Below are 25,507 nucleotides of genomic sequence, written 5' to 3'. Positions count from 1 at the left end.
CAGTGGTGTATCATTTTGATTTTCATTTGCATCTCCCTAATGACTAGTGAGGAGAAGACAATGACACCCCACTCCAGTACTGTTGCCTGGAAACTCCCATGGAGGGAGTAGTCTAGTGGGCTGCAGCCCATGGGGTCGCGAAGAGTCGGACCCGACTGAGCGACTTCCCTTTCACTTTTCACTTTCATGCATTGGAGAAGGAAATGGCAACCCACTCCAGTGTTCTTGCTTGGAGAATCCCAGGGACGGGGGAGCCTGGTGGGCTGCCGTCTATGGGGTCACACAGAGTCGGACACGACTGAAGCGACTTAGCAGCAGCAGCAGCAGCAATGACTAGTGATGTCAGTATATTTTCTTTGGTGAAGTATCTATTCAAATCTTTAGTACACTTTTCTATAAAGTTGTTTGTCTTATTTCTTAAAATTAATTAATTTATTTATTTCTGGCCATGCTGGGTCTTCATTTCTTTTCTCCAGTTGTGATGAGTGGGGCTACTTTCCAGTTGGAGTGAGTAGGTTTCTTATGTTTCGGTTTCTGGGCTCTAGAGCACAGGCTCAGTTGTTGCGGTGCACCAGCTTAGTTGCCCCAAGGCATATGGAATCTTCTCGGACTAGGAACCAACCCCTTGTCTCCTGCATTGACAGGCAGATTCTTTACCACTGAGCCACCAGGGAAGCCCCTCATTACTGAGTTATAAGAATTCACTTTTCTTAACAGTGTCTTTCAAAACAGAAAATTTATTTTTATTTCAATGAAGTCTAATTTATCAACTTATTTCCTCCGTGGTTTGTGCTTTTTGTATCCTACATAGGAGATCTCTGTGTCCTCTAAGTCACAGATTTTTTTCTATGTTTTCTTTGAAAAGTTTTATAATTTTATTTATACATTCATTCAGTTCAGTTCAGTCGCTCAGTCGTGTCCCACTCTTTGTGACCCCAAGGACTGCAGCACAATAGGCCTCCCTGTCCCTCACCACCAACACCCGGAGTTTATTCAAACTCATGTCCATCGAGTCGGTGATGCCATCCAACCATCTCATCCTCTGTCGTCCCCTTCTCCTCCCGCCTTCAATCTTTCCCAGCATCAGGGTCTTTTCCAATGAGTCAGTTCTTCGCATCAGGTGGCCAAAGTATTGGAATTTCAGCATCAGTCCTTCCAATGATCTCCTGTAGGATAGACTGGTTGAATCTCCCTGCAGTCCAAGGGACTCTCAAGAGTCTTCTCCAACACCACAGTTCAAAAGCATCAATTCTTAGGTGCTCAGCTTTCTTTTTGTTCCAACTCTCACATCCATACATGACTACTGGAAAAATAAAATCATTAGGTCTGTTTATAAAATTATTACATCTGTTACTTTAAGTCTATGATCCAGTTAGTATTAATTCAAGTATCTATGGTGTAAGATATGGATTGAAGTCCATTTTCCATATTCAACTGTTTCAGCACCATCTGTTAAAAAAGTTATTATCCCTTACTGAATTATCTTGGTACTTTTACTACAAATCAATGTACCAAGAATCAGTTGATGTTTGAGTCTATTTCTAGCCTCTGCATTTGGTACAATCTGTATGTCTGTCTTTATGCCAACACCAAATTCTCTTAATTTGAGCAGCTTTAAGTCTCGAAAACACACAAAGTCCTATAACTCATCTATGTATTTATTTATTTATGGCTTCACTGGGTCTCCGTTGCTCTGCGGGCTTTTCTCCTGTTGCAGTGAGCAGGCTACTCTCTAGTTGCGGTTTGCGGGCTTCTTATTGCGGTGGCTTCTCTTGGTGTGGAGCATAGGGCATGGTCTCTAGGGCGCTCGGGCTTCTGTAGTTGTGGTACATGGGCTCAGTAATGATGGTTTGCAGGCTCTAGAACACAGTTTCAGTAGTTGTGGTTCACGGGCTTAGTTGCTCCACGGCATGTGGAATCTTCCCGGACCAGGGACTGAACCCGTGTTCCCTGCACTGGCAGGCAGATTCTTGATCACTGGACCACTAGGGAAGTCCCTATAACTTGTTATTGTTTTTCAAAGTTGTTGGCTTTTCTTTCTCAGTTCTCCTGCTGGGTGTCCCCTCGTCTGTCCATCCTCTGCCGCTTCACCCGCTGCAGGACCACACGTCTCATCAGTCCCCTCAGTGACTCAGCTGTGTTTATGGCCGAGCCGTGGAGTCCTGAGTCTGAATACAGACGTGGGCAGTCGTGGTTGGGCAGCCTCCCCTGGTTCGGGGCCTGGCCGGGCGACTGCCTCATTAGCTCTTGGCGTTTGGTGCTTCCTCTCCCTCCAGCCAGCTGGCCTCTCTGGTCTCTGACTTTCTCCTGGCAGTATTGGCACTCTCTTCTCCACTTCCTAGCCCTTTTGAAATAAGAAATGGGGTCCGCTTCCGGATGAATCCCAGCTTCTCCTCTTCTTTCAGGCCACGCTGCCTCCTTTTTTAATTTTTCTGAATTCCCTCTGTGCTGAAACACACACAAAAACTGAGCCTCAGTAAATCAAGACGTCGTCTGTGTGCTCAGACACTCAGTCGTGTCTGCCTCTTTGTGACCCCATGGACTGTAGCCCACCAGGCTCCTGTGTCCATGGTATTCTCCAGGCAAGGATTCTGGAGTGGGTTTCTATTTCCTCCTCCAGGGGATCTTCCTGACCCAGGGATCGAACCCGGGCCTCCCACATTGCAGGTAGATTCTTTACCATCTGAGCTTCTATGAGCGCTTTGCATCTTTGCATATGATTAGCCAAAAATGTTCCCTGCATGCAATTCTGTGTATCTTGGATGAATAGACCTAGTTCTGCCTTGCTGGCCAGACCTTAGTGGGCAGCAGGGCTATGGAGGACTAACTGTGATCGTGACAAAAGTCAGGGCTGAATAGATGGTACATCCATGTGGAGGAGCCTGCTGTGGGGACCGGGGTGCAGAGGTAGAAGGGGTGGGAGGGCTGCAAGCAGGAGGTGGTGTCTGCAATGGTGCACGTCCTCCCCGGGCAGCGTTTGGGACCTCGGAGTTCGCCGGGGGGCAGCATGCTGGGCAGAGGCGCCTTGTGGTCAGAGGGCACTGACCTTCTCCCTCTGCTCTGCCCTCAGGAATGAGACCGTGCTGCACCAGTTCTGCTGTCCAGCTGCTGACACCGAGCAGAAGCCCGCCTGCTCCGACCTGGGCCCCCACAGGTGGGAAGAGCCGCTGCGCGTCCTCCCCTCCCCACCTCACTGTCCTCCACCCTGGGCAGAGCACACACCAGGGGCCCACTCTGCTTCTTCCTCCCTAGTCTCGCGTTTTATTTGTTTTTACCTCCTTCCTCATGTTTCCATCTCTCCTTCCTTCTTCCAGACCCCAGATGAGCCATTGCTGACTTTTAGATCATTATAACCCTACTGTTCAAATCCCAGATCTATACTCATCCCCACTAAACAGCCTATAAAAAGTTCACCTGTTTAAACATCAGGGGAAATTAACTTGATTCTATCTACATGTCTTAGTGGTAGGTTGTCCAGCACCCAAGGTTGCCCAACTAATAAGAGGACCCATACTGCCTTTCTTACTCAAGACTTGCATTTTTCTTGATAATTTTTCTCCTTCCACGAAGGAGCCAAGATAACTTTGATTTTTAGGCTTGTCCACCTCCGCTGGGTTGGCCGACCACGTGGGAAGGGAGGGAGGCACTGAGAAGTCAGGGTCCTGTCCAGGCTCTCCTCCTCACCTGTCCTGGGTCATTCACCCACCCTCTCTCTTCCCCCCATCCTCCCCCCAGCCCTCCAGCTCTCCTCCTCCCCCCATCAGTACTCTCTCCCTCCGTCTCCACCTGGAGCCGCCCTCTCTGTGCTGCTCACACTTTGTCCTCTTCTCTTTCCCCCAAGATTTCTGTCTCAGTTCAGCACCTTTCTCTTTCCTTTGCTTGTCCTTTACTTCCCTGGGGGTCAGGACACTCGGACTCCGGCGCGGAGTTGACCCCATCTGCTGTCTCCTCTTGTTGGAGTGAACTTGGGCAAGTTCCTTAACTCCCCTGGGCCCCAGTTTCCCCATCTGTATGAAGAAGGGCTGTTCTACGTAGAGAACAACATGATGTACCATCTCTCTGAGCCTCTGGGCTGCTCACAGCCCAGATGGGCTTTAGGTCTGTGTGGGAGGGCAGCAGAAGGTTCTGGGCTGTGAGCACCCAGGCCTAGACCTGCACTAAGGGCCACTTCCTGGTTTAAGCCTCAGTGACCCCATGATCCTTCCCCCTTTATTCCTAGGGAAATAATGGGTAGTCATCAGAGGTGGTAGCTGGTGAGCTTGGCGATGGAAAACCTTCCTTGCTTGTTTTCCCTTGGAAGGAGTTGGGGGCGGGGTGGGGGGGTTGGGAAAGGCAGGACTCTGGGGGGGGGGGCGGGAATGGAAGTGGGAGGGGGTTAGGTTGGGTTAAATCAGGGGCCCACCTTGGGGTGCTTACCTCCAGGGCTGTAGGAGGCACGGTTGTTCCCAGAGGTGACCGCACTGGGGATGGGAGCAAGGGGAGGACCGGGTGCTGTGCTGATGCCCAGAGGACTGGGGGCCGAGCTCTGCTCCCAGGACCACAGGAGACAGCAGCCCCCTGGATCCCCAGGGGCTCCCTGTCCAGGGGGGCATGTGAGCCCCCACATTGGAAATGACCCTCCTGTAAACTGGAAGGAAGATGAGAAACGAGAGAATGAGACAGTGGGAGAGGACGGGAAAGAGGGCAGAGAGTTAGTGACCCGGAGGAAGGATGGGCAGGCCGTGCCCTGTCCCGTGAGCGGTCATTGCTCAGACACACGGCCGAGTGGTCCTCCTTGGTGGGGAGGAGAAGAGAGGAGCTGTCTGGTCTGCGCCCCCTGCCCATCGGTCCGTCTCAGTCCGGTCCACATCTCTTGCTGCCCCTCAAGCCCTGGCTCCAGTGAGCATAGATGACACAGTGCCCCCAAGACGCTGGTGCCTGGGAGGTGCCCAAGGATAGAAGTCATCTCTTGGGTCTTCCTCGCACCTCCCAGCCACCCCCACCCTCACCCCAGAGCCCTGACTCCTGGTGGGAGGGGGTGGGAGACGGGAGCAGGCAGGGCGGGAGGGGGCAGAGGGACAGGCTTCTTTTCCAAGATGGTAGGAAATCTCTTGTCTTCGAATCCCTGGGAGGGAGGTGGGAGGCTCTCTAAGTGCCCCAGGGCCTGTGAGCTCTGCCCGAGACTGCCTCCCCGCCCGCCCCCTGCGCAGGCCCGGGGGAGGGGCCCCCAGGTGCCCGCCCCCCTGCGCAGAGCCGGGGGAGGGGCCCCCAGGTGCCCGCCCCCTGCGCAGGCCCGGGGGAGGGGCCCCCAGGTGCCCGCCCCCTGCGCAGGCCCGGGGGAGGGGCCCCCAGGTGCCCGCCCCCTGCGCAGGCCCGGGGGAGGGGCCCCCAGGTGCCCGCCCCCTGCGCAGGCCCGGGGGAGGGGCCCCCAGGTGTGTCCTGATTGTCAACCACTGTCACTTTCCGCTCCCAGTTGCTCCAGGTGTCCTGTCTGTCCGGACTGTAGTTTCCTAGAGCATGTTTCTGTTTGTCTGTCCGTCACTCTGTCTGATGTCGGTGTCTCGGCTTCTCTAGGAGAAGCCCCGGATGTTCAGTAGTCTGTGTGTCCGTCTGTCTGTCTGTTCTTGGCTTCCTGGGGAAGCCCTGCCCAGATAAGTTTCCTCCCATCAGACACGCAACACGCCTGTTCGCAGCTCTGCCCAGGACCTTCCCGGACCTTCCCTCCCCTTTAGCCTCCAGAGGGGGTACACAACCACCACCCCCGAGCTTCCCTAAGGTCAGAGACTGGGCTGAGGTGAGGATACAGGTCACAAGGCCCCTGAGCCACCCTCAGGAGACCCCAGTTTGGGCTCGGAGACAGGCCAGGCTGCCCCCACCGCTCAGTCTGGATTTTCACCGGCTCAGCGAGGCTCCAATAATTTGGCCGCCTAATGTGAAGAGCCGACTCATTGGAAAAGAACCTTATGCTGGGAAAGATTGAGGGCAAAAGGAGAAGAGGGAGACAGAGGATGAGATGGTTGCAAGGTATCACCGACTTAACGGACACGAACTTGAGCAAACTCAGGGAAGTAGTGGAGGACAGGGAAGCCTGGTGTGCTGCAGTCCATAGGGTTGCTAAGAACTGGACTTGACTGAGCGACTGAACAACAGAACAACAGCAAGGCTTCAGCTGGTGGGCCTCCTCTGGGGTCTCCAGGGAGAAGCTGGATGGTCCTTACAGGAGGCCCAGTGAAGACTTCACACCATCAGTCACAGCTCAGGGTCAGGGTCTCCGGTGTGTGAGTGCAGGGTTGGCCACGAGGCCCCTTACCTCCCTCCTCCGAATACTGCCCAAGCCAGCAGTGATCCAGGTCAGCAGAGTGTGAGGTGCTGTTCCCCCACCACCAACCATCCCCCCACCAACCATCCCTACCCAAGCTGTAGGCCTGAGCAGGAGTCCCTTTCTGGAGCCGATGGGCTCATCCTGGGGACGGGGGTGGTGGTGGGGCAGACGATGGTCCATAGCTCCTTTGATCAGATGTACAGAAAAGAGCTGCTCGAGCCTGAGATAAACCCTTGATCCAGGGGAGACCCTTGCCCCCTCCCAAAGCCCCAGTCCTGGGGGTGCAGGGGTGCAAGCTCAGCCTTATCCAGCTACCCTGGGGGGAAGCTTTGGGGGTGGAGTCAGGGAACCTCTCTCTTGGGACCCAGAGCCTGCCTGAGAGCGATGCTCCCAGAAGTGGGAAGATTGGGAGGCCGGAGGTGGGGTGCCCTGGGGTGGTTATGGGGCCACAAGGCCTCTGAGGCTGGACCACCCATCCCCGTGCCTATGTTCACGCGGCCCCGAGCATGCATCCCACACTTCCCAGGTGGGAAGCAGGCGATCAGCCTCCAGGGCAGCGATTGGAGTGTGAGCTGGGCTCTGCCCCACTTCCTCACGTCCCCCCACTGCCAGTAATGACAGGGCTTTATTCTGGGTGACTGAACAAGGCAGTGATTGCGGGCCCTGCCCTTCTTCCCATAGGCTCCCCTCCCTTTGGGGTGCTCAGTAACCTGGGGAACAAGCAGCCTCCAGCATCTAGAGAGAGAAATAGCAGCCCATTTGTCTCTGTGGGTGGCACGGAGTGCCCCCCCCCCCCAGAGGAGGAAGACTGACATCTGTTAGAGTGATGACAGGAGGTGGGGGGCACTCAGGAGGGGGTTCCTGGGCAGGAAGCAGAACCACCCCCGGCCCTGGGGGAGGGGAGGGGCCGGGGCACTTTGGGCGTTGGTTCTCCAACCGGGATGGGAGAGGCACTTAGTGTTACCTAATGCGCCAGGCCCCGGCACTAAGCAGCCCTGGTATTTTGTCTCCGTTCATGTGGCCACCTGCAGATGACGGCTTGGGGTGGAGAGAAGTTCGGGGTCTCAGCAGAGGGACCCCTGCCCACCGGTTCTGGGGCTGGAAGGTCAGCCCAGGCTGAGCTCCCGCAGGTGGCCGCGTTGCATGGAAATGCCACCGGGGTTTTCTTCAGGAGCATGGGAGGGATCCTTCCAGCCACTGCATTCGACCCTGAATAACATCTATTTTCTCTGATTATAAGTTATAGTTGCTAGTTGTTGGAAATGTGGAAAATGCAGAAATATAAAGAAGAAAATAAAAATGGAACCCGGTCATACAGAATTAACTGCTGTTAATGTACTAGCATGCAACCTGCCAGGGTTTCTAGGCTGGAATTTATATCCCCCCCGAAAGAAAAAACGATTCTGTAGTCTACCTTTTCTGCTCAGGGCACTGTGGCCACAAGGGAGCCTGCCCCCCCCACCCAGCCAGTCCCTCCCTGTCCCCCTCCTCCCTGCCAATCAGCCAGGCTGGGGGCCCTGCTGGGGACCCCTGAGGAGGGGACACGGGCCAGCAGTGGTGTTGCCGGGGGAGCCCCACGTCAGCATCTGCCACAGTGGCCAGAGGCCTGATCCGTGGACCAGCCAGAGTTTACTCAGCGATTACGGAGTGATTGAATTCTCAGTCAATACAGTTTAGGCTTCAAACAGGTGGGCTCAGGGGACCCGAGTCCTGTGCCTGCTCCACCCATCACATCAGGCGCCCAGGCTGCCAGGAACACTTCCCTCCACTCCTCCCCATTCTGGGACTTCAAAATTGTCTGCTCTTCCCCAGAGAAGCACAGAAAGGCCTCAGCTTCTGTCACTGCCTGGGTGGGGGCAGGGCAGGTGTAGGGGTGGAAGGATGCGCGCCCAGCCCACCCAACCCCCAAGCTCTAGGGTCTCCGCATCTTTAGGCCAGGGGGCAGTGGGCGGCAAGGCCAAGGGGAAATTGTCTGATGTCCTCCTCAGAGTCCAGAGATTCGATTCCAGAGGCCTTTGCAGGGGTTGGGGTCCGGCACCCTGAGCCAGGGCTGTGAAGACTGCCCCCTGCGATGCGCTGCCCTGGAGTGGAGGCTGGGTGGGAGTCCTGGGGGTCGAAGACCACCATCTACTGTGGGTGTAGCAAACTGCAGGTGGTGTAGAGCAGCGGGCATGGGGAGGGGCTGCTCATCCTTATTTGGGTTCCTGTCTTCTGAGGGTCCCCAGCTTGTCACAGGAGAGCCCATCTTGGCTGACTCCATCCCCGAGGGTGGCCTCAATGGAGAGGGCAGAGAATTTGGTCCCTGAGCCAGAGTCAGTGGTCTTCCACCCCCAGACCCCCTGTCATTTTACCCCTCTGTGCGCTCCGTGCCCCTGAGTCTTCCCTGCCGGAATCTGGGGGCATAAGAGACAGAGCAGATGCCATCTTGCAGGGGGGTTCGCTGGGTGGGGGTGGTCCCCCTAACTCCAGTGGGCATCAGGAAAGTTCTGTCCTGTGCTGGGGTCCACTTTCTGCTCTGTGGGACATGGGACTTGTGTCTGGAGCAATCTCCCGTGTGCTTCCCGCTCAGGCCTGGCTGTCCTCTAAGATGGTCTCTCCTGTGACCTGGGTAGTCACGACGGATGCTCAGCCCCGGGGCTGCTTCCCTGGGAGCCAGGCCAGGCTGGGCCACCTCCAGACAGGCTGCTGGATGTCAGAGCTGGTTAGAGAACCCCTGCTCCCTCTGTGACTCTGTTTTGTGTTCCCCACCCACGAGAGGGAAGGAGAATGCTAGCTGTCCTGTGCTGAGAGCCTGCTGTGTGCAATAGATACAGGCATGATTTAATTCTCATGGAAAGCTTATAAAATATTGTTGTTCCATGTTACTTATACACGAGGCTCGGAGATGATGAATGATGGTCCCCAGACTGGTCGATGGCACAGTTGGGATTTGAGCCACGTCTGTTGTGGCTTCTACCACTGGCGTCAGGGGACAAAGGAAGGAAGGGATTCGTTGGTGCAGGAAGTGAAGTGTGGTCCCCCCAAACTTTGTCCCCCCGAGAGCCTGGCCTATGGTCCAGGGAGTGAGAAGGTGGGGCCCTTCCCTGCCCCCCGCTTCCCCTGACCCTTGAGCAGGAGGTTCGTGCAACCAGGCTGAAGAGAGAAACGTCCAGGGGAATACTTTTAGAGGATAAAAGCTCTAAGCTTTATTATTTAAAGAAATGAACATGGGAGTTCCGTGTTTGGGAGTTACCTGGTGGTTAGGGTTCTGAACTTTCACACCATGCTGCTGCTGCTGCTGCTAAGTCGCTTCAGTCGTGTCCGACTGTGTGACCTCCTAGACGGCAGGCCACCAGGCTTCCCTGTCCCTGGGAGTCTCCAGGCAAGAACACTGGAGTGGGTTTTCATTTCCTTCTCCAATGCATGAAAGTGAAAAGTGAAAGGGAAGTCACTCAGTCATGTCCGACTCTTTGCGACCCCATGGGCTGCAGCCTACCAGGCTCCTCGCCCGGGGTTTAATCCCTTTGTCAAGGAACTGAGATCCCACAAGCCATATGGCATGGCTGGAAAAAAAAAAAAGAAAAGAAAAGAAATAAACATGACTAAGATAATACTTTCAGAACAACAAAATGCAAGCTACCACGAGGACCAGCTTTTGTCCAGTTTTAGAAGAAGCAACAAATTTTTGCTCCGTTTGCTGAAAACTGCTTGTTTGATTATTATAGAGGTTCTCTTTTCACTCCCAGGAAGGGAAGGCCTAGAGATTTCTCTAACTTCTCTACTTCCTGGGCTAGTTTGTTTTCTCCTCTGAAAGGTCATCTTTACCTATTCATGTATCTTTTAACCCATAACATGACCATGAAAATGACTTATCATTCCAGTAAGTGTTTCTGACGGATAACAAAAAGGGTTTCAAATCCATTTCATCGGACTCCGAACGAGGAAACGATCTTAATCTATGTAGCGAGAGGAAGTGCATCAGATCAGGCATTCTTAAAGAATTTACTGTCTTTGAGAGGGCTTAAGAAAGGAGATTTTTAGAGATTACATTTGTGGTGATTAAGAAACAAAGCAAGGGACTTCCCTGGTGGTCCAGCTGCTAAGACTCTGTGCTCCCAAAGCAGGGGGCCCAAGTTCCATCCCTGGTCAGGGGACTAGATCCCACATGCCGCAACTAAGACCCAGAACAGCCAAATAAGTAAATGTATCTACATTTTTAAAAAACAGGGAAGCCAGCTGTCTGTGAAGGACGATGTTTTTCGGTCTGGAACCGAGAAAAGGGTGGGGGAGGACAGAGAAAGGGGTCTGTGGACGTCAAGGTGGTGGACACACAGGGTGCAGGCTTTTACTGTCTGCAGATGGGAGATGGAGACCAAAGTGCCTTGTCCTCTGGACGCAGGCTGCCTGCCGGTGCTGGTGCTGATCTCCCCCCCAGAATGAGACAAGCCACCCACTTCTCCAGGCCTCAGTGTCCTCAGCTATCACAGCGGGTGGGAAGGGGCGGTATGAACACTCTAGTCCCCAAGGCTCCTCCCCTAGAGTGATTCTACCTGAAGGTAAGGCGCTGCCTTGGCTGGAGGAGGCGTCCATATGGAGGGACCAGGAGCATTTACAAAGCAGGACAAATCAGGGTGGTGTGACCCAAACAGGAGACCCTGGGTTGGGGTTGGGAGGTGGAGGGAGCACTCATATCAGAGGAGCTTCAGCAGGCCGACGGTGGGATTTCTCTCTCCATCTCACTTATTGAAAGTGAAAGTGTTAGTCGCTCAGTCGTGTCCCACTCTGCAACCCCATGGACTGCAGCCCACCAGGAGTGGGTAGCCATTCCCTTCTCCAGATGGTCTTCCCAATCCAGGGATCGAACCCGGGTGTCCCGCACTGCAGGTAGATTCTTTACCGTCTGAGTCACCAGGGAAGCCTCATCTCACTTACTGTGAAAATACAAAGGGAGGTTTTAAAGGAGACCTACTGAGAGCACACTCAGTTCAATTCAGTTCAGTTCAGTCACTCAGTCGTGTCCAACTCTGCCACCCCATGAATCGCAGAACACCAGGCCTCCCTGTCCATCACTAACTCCCGGAGTTCACTCAAACTCATGTCCATTGAGTCGGTGATGCCATCCAGCCGTCTCATCCTCTGTCGTCCCCTTCTCCTCCTGCCCCCAATCCCTCCCAGCATCAGAGTCTTTTCCAATGAGTCAACTCTTTGCATGAGGTGGCCAAGTACTGGAGTTTCAGCTTTAGGATCATCCCTTCCAAAGAACACCCAGGACTCATCTCCTTTAGGATGGACTGGTTGGATCTCCTTGCAGTCCAAGGGACTCTCAACACCACAGTTCAAAAGCATCAATTCTTAGGTGCTCAGCTTTCTTCACAGTCCAACTCTCACATCCATACATGACCACTGGAAAAACCATAGCCTTGACTAGACAAACCTTTGTTGGCAAAGTAATGTCTCTGCTTTTGAATATGCTATCTAGGTTGGTCATAACTTTCCTTCCAAGGAGTAAGCGTCTTTTAATTTCGTGGCTGCAATCACCATCTGCAGTAATTTTGGAGCCCCAAAAATAAAGTCTGACACTGTTTCCACTGTTTCCCCATCTATTTCCCATGAAGTGATGGGCCCAGATGCCATGATCTTAGTTTTCTGAATGTTGAGCTTTAAGCCAACTTTTTCACTCTCCACTTTCACTTTTATCAAGAGGCTTTTTAGTTCCTCTTCACTTTTTGCCATAAGGATGGTGTCATCTGCATATCTGAGGTTATTGATATTTCTCCTGGCAATCTTGATTCCGTTTGTGCTTCTTCCAGCCCAGCGTTTCTCATGATGTACTCTGCATAGAAGTTAAATAAGCAGGGTGACAATATACAGCCTTGATGTACTCTTTTTCCTATTTGGAACCAGTCTGTTGTTCCATGTCCAGTTCTAACTGTTGCTTCCTGACCTGCATACAGGTTTCTCAAGAGGCAGGTCAGGTGGTCTGGGATTCCCATCTCTTTCAGAATTTTCCACAGTTTATTGTGATCCACACAGTCAAAGGCTTTGGCATAGAGAGCACACACAGAGAGACTTAAATCTAGGTTCAGGTCCTGGCTTGGTCACGTACAAACCCTGTGACCTTGGTGCAACTACTGAAGCTTTGGGATCCTCGATTTTCTCATCTGTCCAGTGGGGAAAACAGTAGCACTCAGCTCTTAGGATGGTTTTGAAAGTCGCTCAGTCGTGTCTGACTCTTTCGACACCATGGACTATACAGTCCATGGAATTCTCCAGGCCAGAATACTGGACTGGGTAGCCTTTCCTTTCTCCAGGGGATCTTCCCAACCCAGGGATCAAACCCAGGTCTCCCGCATAGCAGGCAGATTCTTTACCAGCTGAGACACAAGGGAAGCCCCTTAGGGTGGTTGGGAGGATTCAATGATGTCATGTGTGCAAAGGTATCTGGTATATAGTAGGCACTCAATAAATGTTAGCTTTTTTTTTTTTTTTAGCATGAGGTATGTGCCATAGAGGGCTTCCTTAGTGGCTCAGATGATAAAGAATCCACCTGCAATGCAGGAGACTCTGGTTTGATCCCTGGATCGGGAAGATACCCTGGAGAAGGGAATGGCTGCCCACTCCAGTATTCTTGCCTGGAGAATTCCATGGACAGAGGACTCTAGTGAGCTATAGTCCATGGTGTCACAAAGAGTCAGACACGACTGAGCAACTAACACACACACACACACGCACGCACGCACATGCCATGGCCCAAAGCTGTCTTCCTTTATTTTTGATTTTTAAATTAAAAAAATTTTTAAATTTTATTTGGCCACACCACAAAGCATGTGGTATCTTAGTTCCCCAAGCAGGGAACAAACCTGTGTCCCCAGCACTGGGAGCTCAGACTCATATTCACTGGACCACCAGGGAATTCCTGGTGCTAGCTGTTTTAAAACTGGATTTTTTAAGAGCAGAAAGGGATAAATCAGCTGAGATCTAGGAGTTCCAGGAGAAGGCTCAGGCATGACCAGGAAATACTTAGAATGGGCCAGCTCAGCAGATGAGGTCCCTGCAGCAGAGACCCTAGTACAGCAAGAGGAAGGAGACACACAACTCTGGGTTTTGCTCTGGTTTGTTGAGCTGTGCCCTTCAGGGAGAGGGCCCAGTTCCTCCTCTGGGCGGCAGGCAACTGGCAGGGAGGAGGGGGCCATGTTCAGATGTTTCTACTCCAGCCTGGCCCATGACACATGGAGAGTTGGCTGGAGAGAGCGAGCAGGGGTGAGGGACTCAGAACTGAGAGACCAGCTGGGGGAAGAGATCAAAGGAGCTAAAAGCCCTGATGAATGCCAATCAAGCAGGACCAGTGGGCCCTGAGAGCGGATTTTCTAGATGTCAGGGCAGGAGAGGAAATGATTTAACCGAGCACCCGGCTGTCACAGTGCAGCGAGGATGAGATTAAGCATACAGGCATTTTATCGGGGAAATCGCGCCAGCTGACAGTCTGGCCTCCTTCCGTCCTAAGAGGAGGAGACAGTTTAGCCCCCACAAGGACAGGTTTGTGGCCTGGGGCTGACCCCTGCCCTGCTTGGACTGTGGGGCTGGCTCCCCACAGTGGGAGCTCTGGGGCTTCCTCCCAAAGCTTTTGTGTCTTACTTCCTTTTTCACCCAAACACCTTTGGAGATGACCTGGGAAACCCATGGGCTTCCCTATAGCTCACATGGTAAAGAACCTGCCTGTAATGCAGGAGACCCGGGTTCCATCCCTGGGTCAGGAAGATCCCCTGGAGAAGGAAACAGCTACCCACTCCAGTGTTCTTGCCTGGAGAATCCCATGGACAGAGGAGCCTGGCAGGATACAGTCCATGGGGTCGCAAAGAGTCAGACACAACTGAGCGACTTAACAACGACTATTCAGTTCAGCTGTCAGGTGATGGTGGGGTATGTCAGGACAGACTGCAGGCCATGTTTCTGGGGCATCATCCTCGGGGTGGGTGAGGTGGGAACATGGGCAGGGAACTAGCTTCTGTGGGGGGGCGGGGGCAGACACAGGAGGTGAGAAAGCCCGAGGTGTGTCCTCGGGCTCAGAGAAGCCTGGACTTGTGACTGTGTGCAGTGTGTCAGGCAGCGAGCTTGGAGGGTGTCCTGAGAGCTTGATTTTGCTACTGGATCCACACCTATTGGGGAGGAAATAAAATGCTCAAAAATATTAGGCTTCCAGTGGCAATCAGATCGCATCACTGGTGTGGTCCAGCCTGTGAGTCTGTGTGGGAGGTGTCCTGAGGAAACTTCTAGATGTAGACCCCCTCCCCAGTGGGCACCAGGTGCTGGCGTCTCACCATGAGGGGCTATGATGCAGAGATGGTTTCCACGCTGGACTCGGGGGCCCACCCTGAGTGGCACCCTGGGCTTGGTTCTGCGGAGGATACAGGCCCAGAGGGCTGTGATGCCTTCAACAGGAAACCCCTCCAGACAAACCAGCCCTTCCAGACCCTTCTGGAACAGTCGTGCAGCCAAATCCTGGAGTCTCCACTGAGCGGACAGGAGAGGGAGTAACTTACTCTCTTGGGGTCCGTGGGAGGAAGGGCGGCCTCTGCAAGTGGACAGCAGGGAAGACCCAGCCGCCCTCCTCCAGAGCCTCCTCCTGCGAGCCCCAGCTTCCAGCATGGATGATGGTGGTCAGGGCAGAGAGGAAGGCAGGGAGGCCTTCACCATGTCCCTGGGTATGGAGGCCAGAGGGGCGTGGACAGGAACAGGAAGGTGCAGGGTGTGGGCCCGGCCCGTGGAGGGAAAGGGAGAGGGAGGAAGCTGGCCTCTCCGTCCTTCCTGTTGTCAGAGCCTTTTGCTCAAACTGTCCATCTTATGATGAGCAATCCAAGGTGCAGGGAAGCCATGTGCCTACGGTTACAGCTAGCGCAGCCGGAGGAGGCGGTCAGACCCTGCCTGGGGCCCAGGGCTCTCCACCACCACAGGCGGCATTTTCCAGCCTGTGCTTGGAATCAGCACAGGGTGAATCTGTTACAGACGCTGGCCCTCTCTTCACTGCAGCCCCTCTCCAGCACCGTCTGGGACCCTCCCCCACCAAGGACATTTGACCCCCCTTGCTCAGCCTTTATTCTGACCATCGAAGATCACTTTATCGATTCAGGCAAGAGAGAGAAAGGAGTGTTTTAGTAAAGGCTGAAAAATCTTGAGATGTGAGGCGTTTTGTTAGCTTTTGTCTGGAAAATGCCTAGTTTCTTTGTCCCAGAAGGGCTTTCAGAAAGGCTGGCGGAGCCAGGATAATCTAGTGCAATTGGCCAGGCTCAGGCCCTCTGGGGGAACCTTGCCGCCCAAGGAGTCCTCCAGCCTTCAAAACACTTCTGCTTGGGTCTCAGGAACTGCTGCTCTGGCCACTGCTCAGAGGGGAAAGTGGCCCTCCGTCCCTCCCTCCCCACCCTGTCTCCAAACCCCACAACACGCCTCAGGCTTCCCCTCATCCCTTTCTCTGCCTTTGTGCCAGGACCACGTCCCAAGCCAATCTCTAGCGGACAGGACGAGCATGGGCCTGGTGCTCCCTCCCCTGAAGTCTTCCCCAGCCCCCTCACAGGGCTCTTTTATTAATTAATTAATTAATTTTTGGCTGCTCTGGGCCTTTGTTGCTTTGTGCGGGCTACTCTCTAGTTGCGGAGCTTGGGCTTCTCATTGAGGTGGCTTCTCTTGTGGAGCGCAGGCTCTAGGGCTCAGGGGCTTCAGTAGCTGTGATGCATGGGCTTAACTGCTCCAGGGCACGTGGGATCTTCCTGGACCAGGGATCAAACCCATGTCCCCTGAATTGGCAGGCGGATTTTTATCCACCGTGCCACCAGGGAAGCCTTCATACAGCGCTTTGGCAGCTCCCGGGCCCTGAGCTCCTGGTGGCGGGCAGGGTCTGCCTGGGAGCCCAAGGGGACACCACCACCGGGACTAGCTCCTGGCAGGGGCTGCACGGCCGCCCGCTCTACCTCCTCATCCTTCTCAGGGATGCATTTTCCCAGCACACTAACCTAGGAGGTCAACCTCATCTTCATAACTCTCCTGGAAAGGAGATATTCATACCCCCATTTTGCAAATGAGAAAACTGAGGTGCAGAATAAATATAGTTTCCTTGAAATCAGTGAGTCAGAGGAACAGGGGCTCCCTCCACTCAAGCCTTCTGACCCGTGAGCGAGGACCCATCAGTGTTGAGGGAACAGTGGCCGGTGTCTGAAAGCCCGGTGGCGTGTGAACCCTGACATTTTCTTTCTGTATGACCAGAGCTGAGCTGCCTACATTTCTTGGAGCCAGCCCTCAGTGCTTGGCACAGTCCTCAGCACATGGATGAAACCCATGACCATCCCCCCAGAATAGTGCTTTCAGCTCGATCCACGGAGCCTGTAAAGCCTCTGAGTGTGGAGGTAGGACTCGGCACGTATGAAAGCACACCCGTTTTCTGGGAAGAGAGCCCAGAGTCTTTATCGAAGGTGTCTGGAGCCCAGAAAAGTTTTACAGGTCTGGGAGCAGGGAGAGCAGGGTAATCGTGGCTGACAAGGAAAAGGAAGGAAAAAGAGAAGCTGGGTGCCCATTGCTGGTTGGGTGCTCATCGCTCATTGGTGTCTCTGGGAAAAGACTCTGAGTCTAGTGTGCTGGATGTTGACTAGAGGATGCTTAGGGTCAACACGCCTTGGGGGAGGGCAGGAGCATAGCGCGGGGCAGGGAGAGGTTAATCTGTGACAGACATCCACTAGGAGCCTGGGCTAATCCCATCGCCAGCTCTGCAGGGAGCATGACCTCTCAGATCCAGACTGGATCACATGGCTGAACCTTTATAACCACTGTCGGCCACTGGATGTAGACTGCCCTGGGGAAAATACGACTTTGGGCCCAGGAGCTCACTGCAGCTCAGACAGTCCCAGAAGGAGCTGGGGGAGCTGACAGCTGAAGGCAAGCTTCAGTAGCAGCCCCAGGGCTGGACAGGAAATCAGTCCTTGAAGAAGGATCTGAGGCTGTATCACCAAGCTCACCACAGTATCTCTGCTCTTGGGAAAGGGTGAGAGATTAAATGCTATCCATTCACCCATCCATTTATCCCTCCATCCACTCATCCACCCCTCCATCCCTCTATCCATTTAACATTTCCTAAACATGTCTTATAAGCCAGCCTAGGTAATAAGCACCTATGATAAAAAGCTGTGCATGGCACTGTCTGGTGGAGGAGAGAGACACATCAGTGAATAATTTAGGTAGAGTGGTCAGTTATGAAATAGAGGCAAGTGCCAAGAACCACTGGAGCACACTGGAGGGCGGACTCTTCCTGGAACAATGAGTGAGTTCTGAAAGAGTTGTCAAGGCAGAGAAAGGATAAGGCATTTTGCTGCTACTAAGTCGCTTCAGTCGTGTCCGACTCTGTGCGACCCCACAGACGGCAGCCCACCAGGCTCCCCCGTCCCTGGGATTCTCCAGACAAGAACACTAGAGTGGGTTGCCATTTCCTTCTCCAATGCATGAGAGTGAAAAGTGAAAGTGAAGTCGCTCAGTCGTGTCCGACTTAGCAACCCCATGGACTGCAGCCTACCAGGCTCCTCCGTCCATGGGATTTTCCAGGCAAGAGTACTGGAGTGGGGTGCCGTTACCCTGGCAGAAGGAAATGACGGTACAGGCATGGTGGTCTGAGCAGGCTCAGCAGATCTGAGGAAAGTTTCCAGGTGGCTCAGATGGTAAAGAATCTGCCTGCAATGCAGGAGACCTGGGTTATCCCTGGTTTGGGAAGATCCCCTGGAGAAGGGAATGGCTACCCACTCTAGTATTCTTGCCTGGAGAATTTCATAGACAGAGGAGCCTGGCAGGCTATAATTCACAGGGTTGCAGAGTCAAACTAACACTGAGCGACTAACACTCAGTAGAGAGAGTGGCCAGGTTACTCCCAGAGATGAGTGTGGACAAGGAGATTCGGGTGAACTCACGAACGCCCTTGAACTATATCTGGCAGTACCAGAAAGTCACTGCTGGGTTTTGAGCATCTGCACTTTAGGAAGCCAACTCTGGTAGCTGAGATGATGGACAGCTGGGTGGTTGCTGGAACCTCGAGGAATCCTAGATGTGCCAGGACCAGGCATGTGCAGTGGGCACCTAGAGGCCCTCTAAGCACAAGCCAGCACCCCACATGAGTGACCCTCCCCTGATGAGATGCAGAGCTTCAACACACAGATCATTCTAGTCCTCTGGGTGTGGAATGATCCTCTGAGCAGCTGTTTTGTCCCCCAAGTTCTCAAAGACTTTCACATCCCATACTCAAATCTTATGATCTCCTGTGTGGAAAAACCTCCATGGGTGGCCTCAGCCCCTGGATGCATAAGAGCCTAATGTCATGCGTCTTGAAAACCTGGGGTGAAGAAGCCTTGGGCATCACCACCAAGGACAGTCCAGAGTCCAGGGTGAGAGTGCATTCTACCCCCTGGAGGCAGGTTGTGCTAGGGAGGAAAGTGACCCTGGGGCTTTTCCATGTGACCCGGGGGCTTCCCTAGTAGCTCAGTTGGTAAAGAATCCGCCTGCAAAGCAGGAGACCCTGGTTTGATTCCTGAGTCAGTAAGATCCCCTGGAGGAGGGCATGGCAACCCACTCCAGTATTCTTGCCTGGAGAATCCCATGGACAGAGGAGCCTGGCGGGCTACAGTTCTTGGGGTCACAAAGAGTCGGACACGACTGAGCGACAAAGCACAGCACAGCACACGTGACCATTCGGGAAGAATGGGTGTGTTCTATCTCAAGAAAAGTTGAAGTTAGACCTTACAAAGAACTTTCTGGTGATACCAGTGAAAAAACCCAATACTTAGAGCTCATCCAACTATATAGCTTGATTGGTGGCCACAGGAAAAATGACGAAGCAAAGAATTATGCAGAGGCAAGGAGTCAGGCTCCTTGTTGCTAGGGCAGCCAGTGAACTCTTCTTTATTTGTGTTTGAGGGAGGGGGTGCAGTGCAGGGGAGTGCTGGGAGGACTTGAATGAAGACAGACTCTTTACCCTTGGTTATTTTAGCACTAGGAGGCTTTAAAGTTAGGCAGAAGCAGTCCCTCTGGCATGATTTGGGACATCTTATGTGGGACAAAGCCTTGGAAGAAATAAATCCCAAGGTTGCCTGGCCCTCCAACCAGAGCCAGCCCACCTCCCTGGGACCCCACTCCTCATCTGTGAAAAAGGGAGATGAGAAAGATGGGCTAGATAACCTAGGGTACCTGTCCACCACAGAGGCTGTGTCAGGGGTCTTGGGTTCTCTTCAATTCATCCTTCAAGTTTTTGCAGAGCCCTCATTGTTTGCTCAGCACCAACTGGGGAGAAGGGGATCAAATAGAATACAAGCCTCAGGCTTGTGGGAAATCGAGGGTGGGGTGGAGAGACGGGGAAAGAGAAGTTAACATTTCTGGAGCACTCAGTCTGTACCAGGTGCTGCACGAAGCCCTCAACGTGCTGACTCCTTTCCACCTCCCAGGGACCCCTGTAGGGCAGGTACCAGCGCCTCCCATGTACTGATGGGGAAACCAGGGCTCAGAGAAAAAGCAACTTGACCAAAGCCACAAGGGAGGGGGCTGCACTGGAGCCCTCACCGTGAGCCGAGGTGCTCCTCTGTGATGCAGGTGGTGAGCCTCTGGGGTCCTCGCAGATGGAGCCTGGAAGCTGGAACCACCAGGAAGGCTTCATGCTGGAGAGGGCTCAGCGCGGGGCCTGGGGGAGGGGCAGAACTCAGAGGCTGGCCGGGGAGGGGAGCAGCCTGAGTGTCGTCTCAGAGGCGGGCATGTGGGCAGCAGCTGTGGCTCCTGTCCGTGGTTCCCCCAGAGAGAGAGGGGCTGGGGAGGGGCAGCGACTTCATCTAGAAGCGTCACTCCTCCCCCAGCCTCACATCGGCCGTCTAAAAGACGGACCTGGTTCAGTGGGGGGTCTGCTTCCTCTCAGCTACTTAAGCCACTGGCCAGTAAGCAGACCACTGATAACTATGGTAGTTAACACACACTGAGCAGGCAGCAGGAGCCAGACCCTGCCTTAAGAACTCTGTAACTTACTTAAGCCTTCCAAACATCCCAGTGAGGTAGGTTCCATTATTATTCCCATTTTATACCTGATGCGAAGAGCAGACTCATTGGAAAAGACCTCGATGCTGGGAAAGATGGAAGGCAAGAGAAGGGGATGACAGAGGATGAGATGGTTGGATGGCATCACCGACTCAATGGACTTGTGTTTGAGTAAGCTCTGGGAGATAGTGGAGGACAGGGAAGCTGGGCGGTCTGCAGTCCATGGGGTCACAAAGAGTGGAACACGACTGAGTGACTGAACAACATTTTATAGATGGGGAAACAGAGAAAAGTGAGGTTAAGTAACCCGCTTAGCTGTTAAGTAACAGCTAATGAGAGACAGGACCCAGATCGGAACCCGGGTAGTCCACCCCTAGGGCTTCTCTAGTGGCTCAGACAGTAAAGAATCTGCCTGCAATGCGGGAGACCTGGGTTCGATCCCTGGGTTGGTAAGATCCCCTGGAGGAGGGCATGGCAACCTAGTCCAGTCTTCTTGCCTGGAGAATCCCCAAGGACAGAGGAGCCTGGCGAGTACAGTCCGTGGGTCACAAAGAGTCGGACATGACTGAGCGACTAAGCACAACATGGCACACATATTACATCTAAGCAAGTTCCTGAGCCCCTCTCTCTGCCCCTCAGGGGACCCTCCCCAAGCTTAGGCTCTCCTCCTGGCCTGGAGTTCTTGCACACCAAGATAGCCCCACCCTAATGAAGACAGCAGGAGGCCCCCACCAGCCCCTCCACAGGCCCATAGCTGCCCGAGGGCCCCAGCCCCCTCCCCGTACCCACACGCACCCCGCGCCCCCCCCCCCCCAACCGAGCTCCGTTGCCTTTCGTTCGCAGTGACGGCGCCTGCGCCCAGGCCGGTGGGGGCACGGAGGACTCCGTGGCGGCGGCGGCGGCCGGCAGACCCAGTGCCCATGCCCCGAAGGCTCAAGCCCAGCAGCTGCAGGAGGAGGAGGAGCGGCCGGGGGCGGGGGGCGCCTCCCCGCGGGCCGGCCCCCACCGCGCGGCCTCCCCTGGCCGGCAGCAGCCTGCCCTGGCGACGGCGCTCTGCTCCCGCGCCCCTGCCGCCTCCGATTACGAAATCTCCCTTGACCTAAAGAATAAACAGGTACCCAGGGCCTCCGAGGCGGGCGGGAAGGGTGGTGAAGGGCCCTGACTCGGGCGCTGTCCAGGGTCCCAGGGATGTCCCTGTCTGGGCTGCCTGTGCGGCAGGCCCACCTCTTGGCCGCTAGTTCTCCCAGCTGAAAGGGGTAACTGCCCCTCCCTACAGCCAGCTCTTCCTGCAACCAGCCTTGCCAGCGGGTCACCCGTGCAGTGCCAAGCCCACAGGCAGTGTGTCCAGGGCTCTGCCCCTCTTACCACTGCAGGAAGCCCAGTGGCCCACACACTTCCAGGCAGGTGAAGCCCCCACCCCCAACCCTGCTCCAAAGAGATGCCCAGCCTACCTGCCCACTCAAGGGGCGAGCCCCTGCTCAGGCACACACAGGCTCAAATGAGGTTTGAAGACAATGGTGTCCTCCAGGTAGACTAAAGATTCCTGGGATTAGCCCAGATTGGGAGAGTCCACGTGAAGGACCAGGGAGGCCTGGCGTGCTGCAGTTCGTGGGATCGCAGAGTCAGATAGGACTTAGTGACTGAACAACGAAAGCCCCCTGTTGGAAAACAAACTTCACTGAGGGGTTCTGGGTCTCCATCTTCCATTCTGTGAAGCAGCAAGAAAAATAGTGTCCCCGTTGACATCCCCCAAATGACAATGGCACAGTTGTTTTGGTGGAAAATTAAGAGACCTGAAAGGAGGTGTGTGTGTGTGTGTGTGTGTGTGTGAACATGCTTAGACACAGACTGTATGACTTAGCATTTTTGAGGAAGAGCGTTGAGCTTGGAGCCACACGTGTGGGATTCACTGCGTGTTCTTGCTCCAGTTCCTCTGTGACTTTGGGAAACACCAGTTAAGCACTCTGGGTGTTGGTTTCTTCATCAGCAAAACTGGGAATTACACCTTGAATCATCACTGACGTCCCTTCTAGCTCTAAAATGTGTAGGTTCTAAAGAACCATTCCTTAACCTGATGGACGGTTTTGGAAGTGAAGCTAGTAGAGAAGTCACTAAGACTGGGTTGAGCCCAGTTGAGCCCCACCAGACACATCCCTTCCTTTGAGCATGGATGCCAAGCTGTTACCCTGGGTCAGGGGCCAGCTGCCCACGATGTACCACAGGGCTTTTAGTAAGGTATTTGACAAAATCTCCTGTGATATCTATGTGGACGGGATAGGAAGTGGGTTAGTTGACAATATAGTTAGGTGGGTTGTTCTCAAATGCAATTATAAAAAACAATGGTTTTTTTTATGAGCACCAATTCCAAGGTGATTGAGTAGGGACTGCCCTGTTCAACCATTCTGAAAAGGGACTGATGCAAAGCCGAAAGGGGACACCTAATACCTTGATAACAGAATCCCAGATTTAAAAAAAATCTAATCAGGACAGAAATGTGGTTAAATGGAAAATGTAAAGTGAAAGAGGGAAAAATCTCAAGTTCTGTTCTTAGCTTTGAAAATTCCACAGCACTATTATAAAATGAGCAGGCTTGGTCCTGGGCGAGAGGCCTTAGGGCTTGAGCTGACTACAAGCTCAAGATAAATCAACAGCCAGTGAAGCCGCTGCCAGAAAAGTGGGCCCAGAGGCCTTAACAGACGTGTAGATAAAACTCCCAGTGAGAGGAGCCTGGCGTGCTGCAGTCCATGTGGTTGCTGAGAGTCAGACACGACTGAGCAACTGAACAACAGAAAGGAGGCAGCTGCCTGGGGCCCCACTGGGTACTGGTCAGGCTGTCTGGTTCCAGGGCTTCTTCTAAGAGGCAACAAAGAGAACCCTGAGGTTCTGAGGTTCTTCCAAAAAAGAAAACAAATTGGCCAGGGTCATATGATGGAGAAAGACATGGCAACTCACTCCAGTATTCTTGCCTGGAGAATCCAGAGGACAGAGGACCTGGGGGCTACAGTCCATGGGGCTACAGTTGCAAAGAGTGGGACACAACTGAAGTGACTTAGCACACACCCATTCACAGGGTCATATGGGGAAGTTGTAGACATGAAGACGAGTTTTAAACATGGAAGAGCTGAATGTGAATTGGGTGGATCAGATTAGTTTCTATCATTCCAGGTAAAAATAGTGGTACTTGTCTGGCAGTCCAGCCTTTAAGACTCCCTGCTTCCAATGCAGGGGGCATGGGTTTGATCCCCAGGGAACTGTGATCCCACATGCCGGGACCAAAAAATAAAATAAAAATAGTGGTACTAGTGCATAAACTTACAGGAGAGGAAGGTTTTCTTTTTTATTGCCTTTTTTTTTTTTTTTTTTTTTTTTTAGTTTAACTAACAATAAGAGCTGCTGAAAATGTAGCAGGTCCTGCTTCTGGGGTAAGGAATCCCCAAGCAGGGGCTGGGAGGCAGCCCGTCTGGAGTGGCACGGTGTGATGGGGTGGTCAGCTGGCCAGATGAGAGCGTCCTCTCCATTCCCTGAGGACAGAGATCATCTCCTGTTCATCTGTGCACCCATCGCCCAGCATCCAGCAGAGGGTCTTGGACAGAGTAAGAGCTCATCGAGTGAATATTTTTTAAATAACTCTGATGAGCAAAGCAATGAGGAAGTGGGATACCCAAAAGAAAAAAACATGGTCCCTCCCTGCTCCCCAAAGAGATTACCATTCAACTGAAGGAGTGGCCTGTTAGTAACACCAAAAGAAACTCGTGCCTTGGCCTGGGCAGGGAATTAGTTTAATTCTCACTGACTAGGGGCTATGGAGAGTTGTGCGGGGTTCTAACAGGCACCGTGGACCTCTTTCACGTGGGTGTAGTTCTAGTAGATGGGCTTGCGTGTCAGGAGGGCAGAAGTGGGCAGGAAAGATGAGGGCTGGTAGGGGTGCAGCCAGGTCCTCCTGTCCTGGGGAATAGCCCCCCTCCTCTGGCCCAGGGAACCCTCCAGGCCAAGCACAGGCTAGGGGTGGGAGTGTTAGTCGCTCAGTTGTGTCTGGCTCTTTGCAACCCCATGGACTGTAGCCCGCCAGGCTCCTCTGTCTGTGGGATTCTCCAGGCAAGAATACTGGCAAAAAGCGATCGAGGAGTTGGGGCAGAGTGACTGAAAACATGGCATATGTTTACAAAAGATGGAACTCCACAGATCTCTCTTCTGCAGATGAACTGTGTGACCTTAGACAAGTTCCTTCCCTTCTCTGGGCCTTGGTTGCTGCCTATAGCCCTTTGCCTCAATTGCTAGCATTTCTATGCCCTGCCCCCCACTCCTGCACTGGTCCATACTCACTCCTTCTCTTCCTTCAGGACTTCCCTGTGCTTTCCTTCTCCACCGAAGCTCTCCCAAGGCTATGGGGGAGGCCCCTTCTCAGTGTTCCCATGGCACTCAGGTGCTCCCTGACATTGCCCTCCAGCCCTGGATCACCATTCCTGTTTACTTGACTTCTCCTTGAAGGCAGGGCAAAGATGTCCATCATTATATCCCTGGTGCCCGACACAGCACCTGGAGTGAGAAGATGCTCAGAAGATGAAGAGGGGAGTTACCAACTCAGTGACCTGAAGGGGATGGAGAGGGTCATGAAGCCTGGCTCAGGGCCTGACTCCATCTCAGGTTTTTTTGAGATCTGGGATTTAGCATTCTGCCCCTGTGGTCCTCACGAGTCACTCACATCCTGTAGTTTTGGGGCTGGAAGGGATTCTGGACAATCCTTATTCTCCCAGTTCACCAACCTGCCTGGCCTGCTCCATCAGCCAGTCCAAAACTCCAGGTGAGAGGGCCTGGCTGGGGCGCTGCTGCTGACGAGGGGCACTGGAGTGTCCCCCAGGCCTGTGGGTATGGGGAAGGGGAACACACACGGGGCGGGGGCTGCAGTGGTGCAGACTTTGGCTCCAAGCCCAGATCTAGAAGACAGCCTGCACCGCACTCCCCTGGTTGAGTTCAGTGCAGGGTGAAAACACCGATGAAGCCCCAGTCACAGGTCAGGATGGTGGTGCCACAGAGAATGGTGTCCTGCCTGTGGGGGCGGGGGGCCAGGGCAGGCAGCAGGCATGGAGCGGGGGGCCGGGGCGGGCAGGAGGCATGAGGCTGGGATGAGGGGAAGCCAGCTATATGACATGGTGGGAACAAAAGGTGATGATTCCGGGACTGAATTCA

At 53.7% G+C, this 25,507-nt stretch overlaps 1 protein-coding gene across 1 annotated transcript in view; it reads left to right on the top strand.

Moving 5' to 3' along the window:
* The window catches only part of IQSEC3 (IQ motif and Sec7 domain ArfGEF 3), an 88,232-nt gene that overhangs the window by 27,895 nt on the left and 34,830 nt on the right, over window positions 1–25,507 (top strand). The window contains exons 2-3 of the mRNA XM_055566058.1: window positions 3,071–3,154; window positions 21,164–21,434. Of these exons, the coding sequence (XP_055422033.1) occupies window positions 3,071–3,154; window positions 21,164–21,434 (355 nt within the window). The remainder of the gene's footprint in view (window positions 1–3,070; window positions 3,155–21,163; window positions 21,435–25,507) is intronic.

Source organism: Bubalus kerabau, chromosome 1 (genome assembly GCF_029407905.1).
Source record: "Bubalus kerabau isolate K-KA32 ecotype Philippines breed swamp buffalo chromosome 1, PCC_UOA_SB_1v2, whole genome shotgun sequence".
NCBI lineage: Eukaryota > Metazoa > Chordata > Mammalia > Artiodactyla > Bovidae > Bubalus > Bubalus kerabau.
Note: the sequence above shows the minus strand (reverse complement) of the source record. Positions and strands in the feature narration are given on the sequence as shown.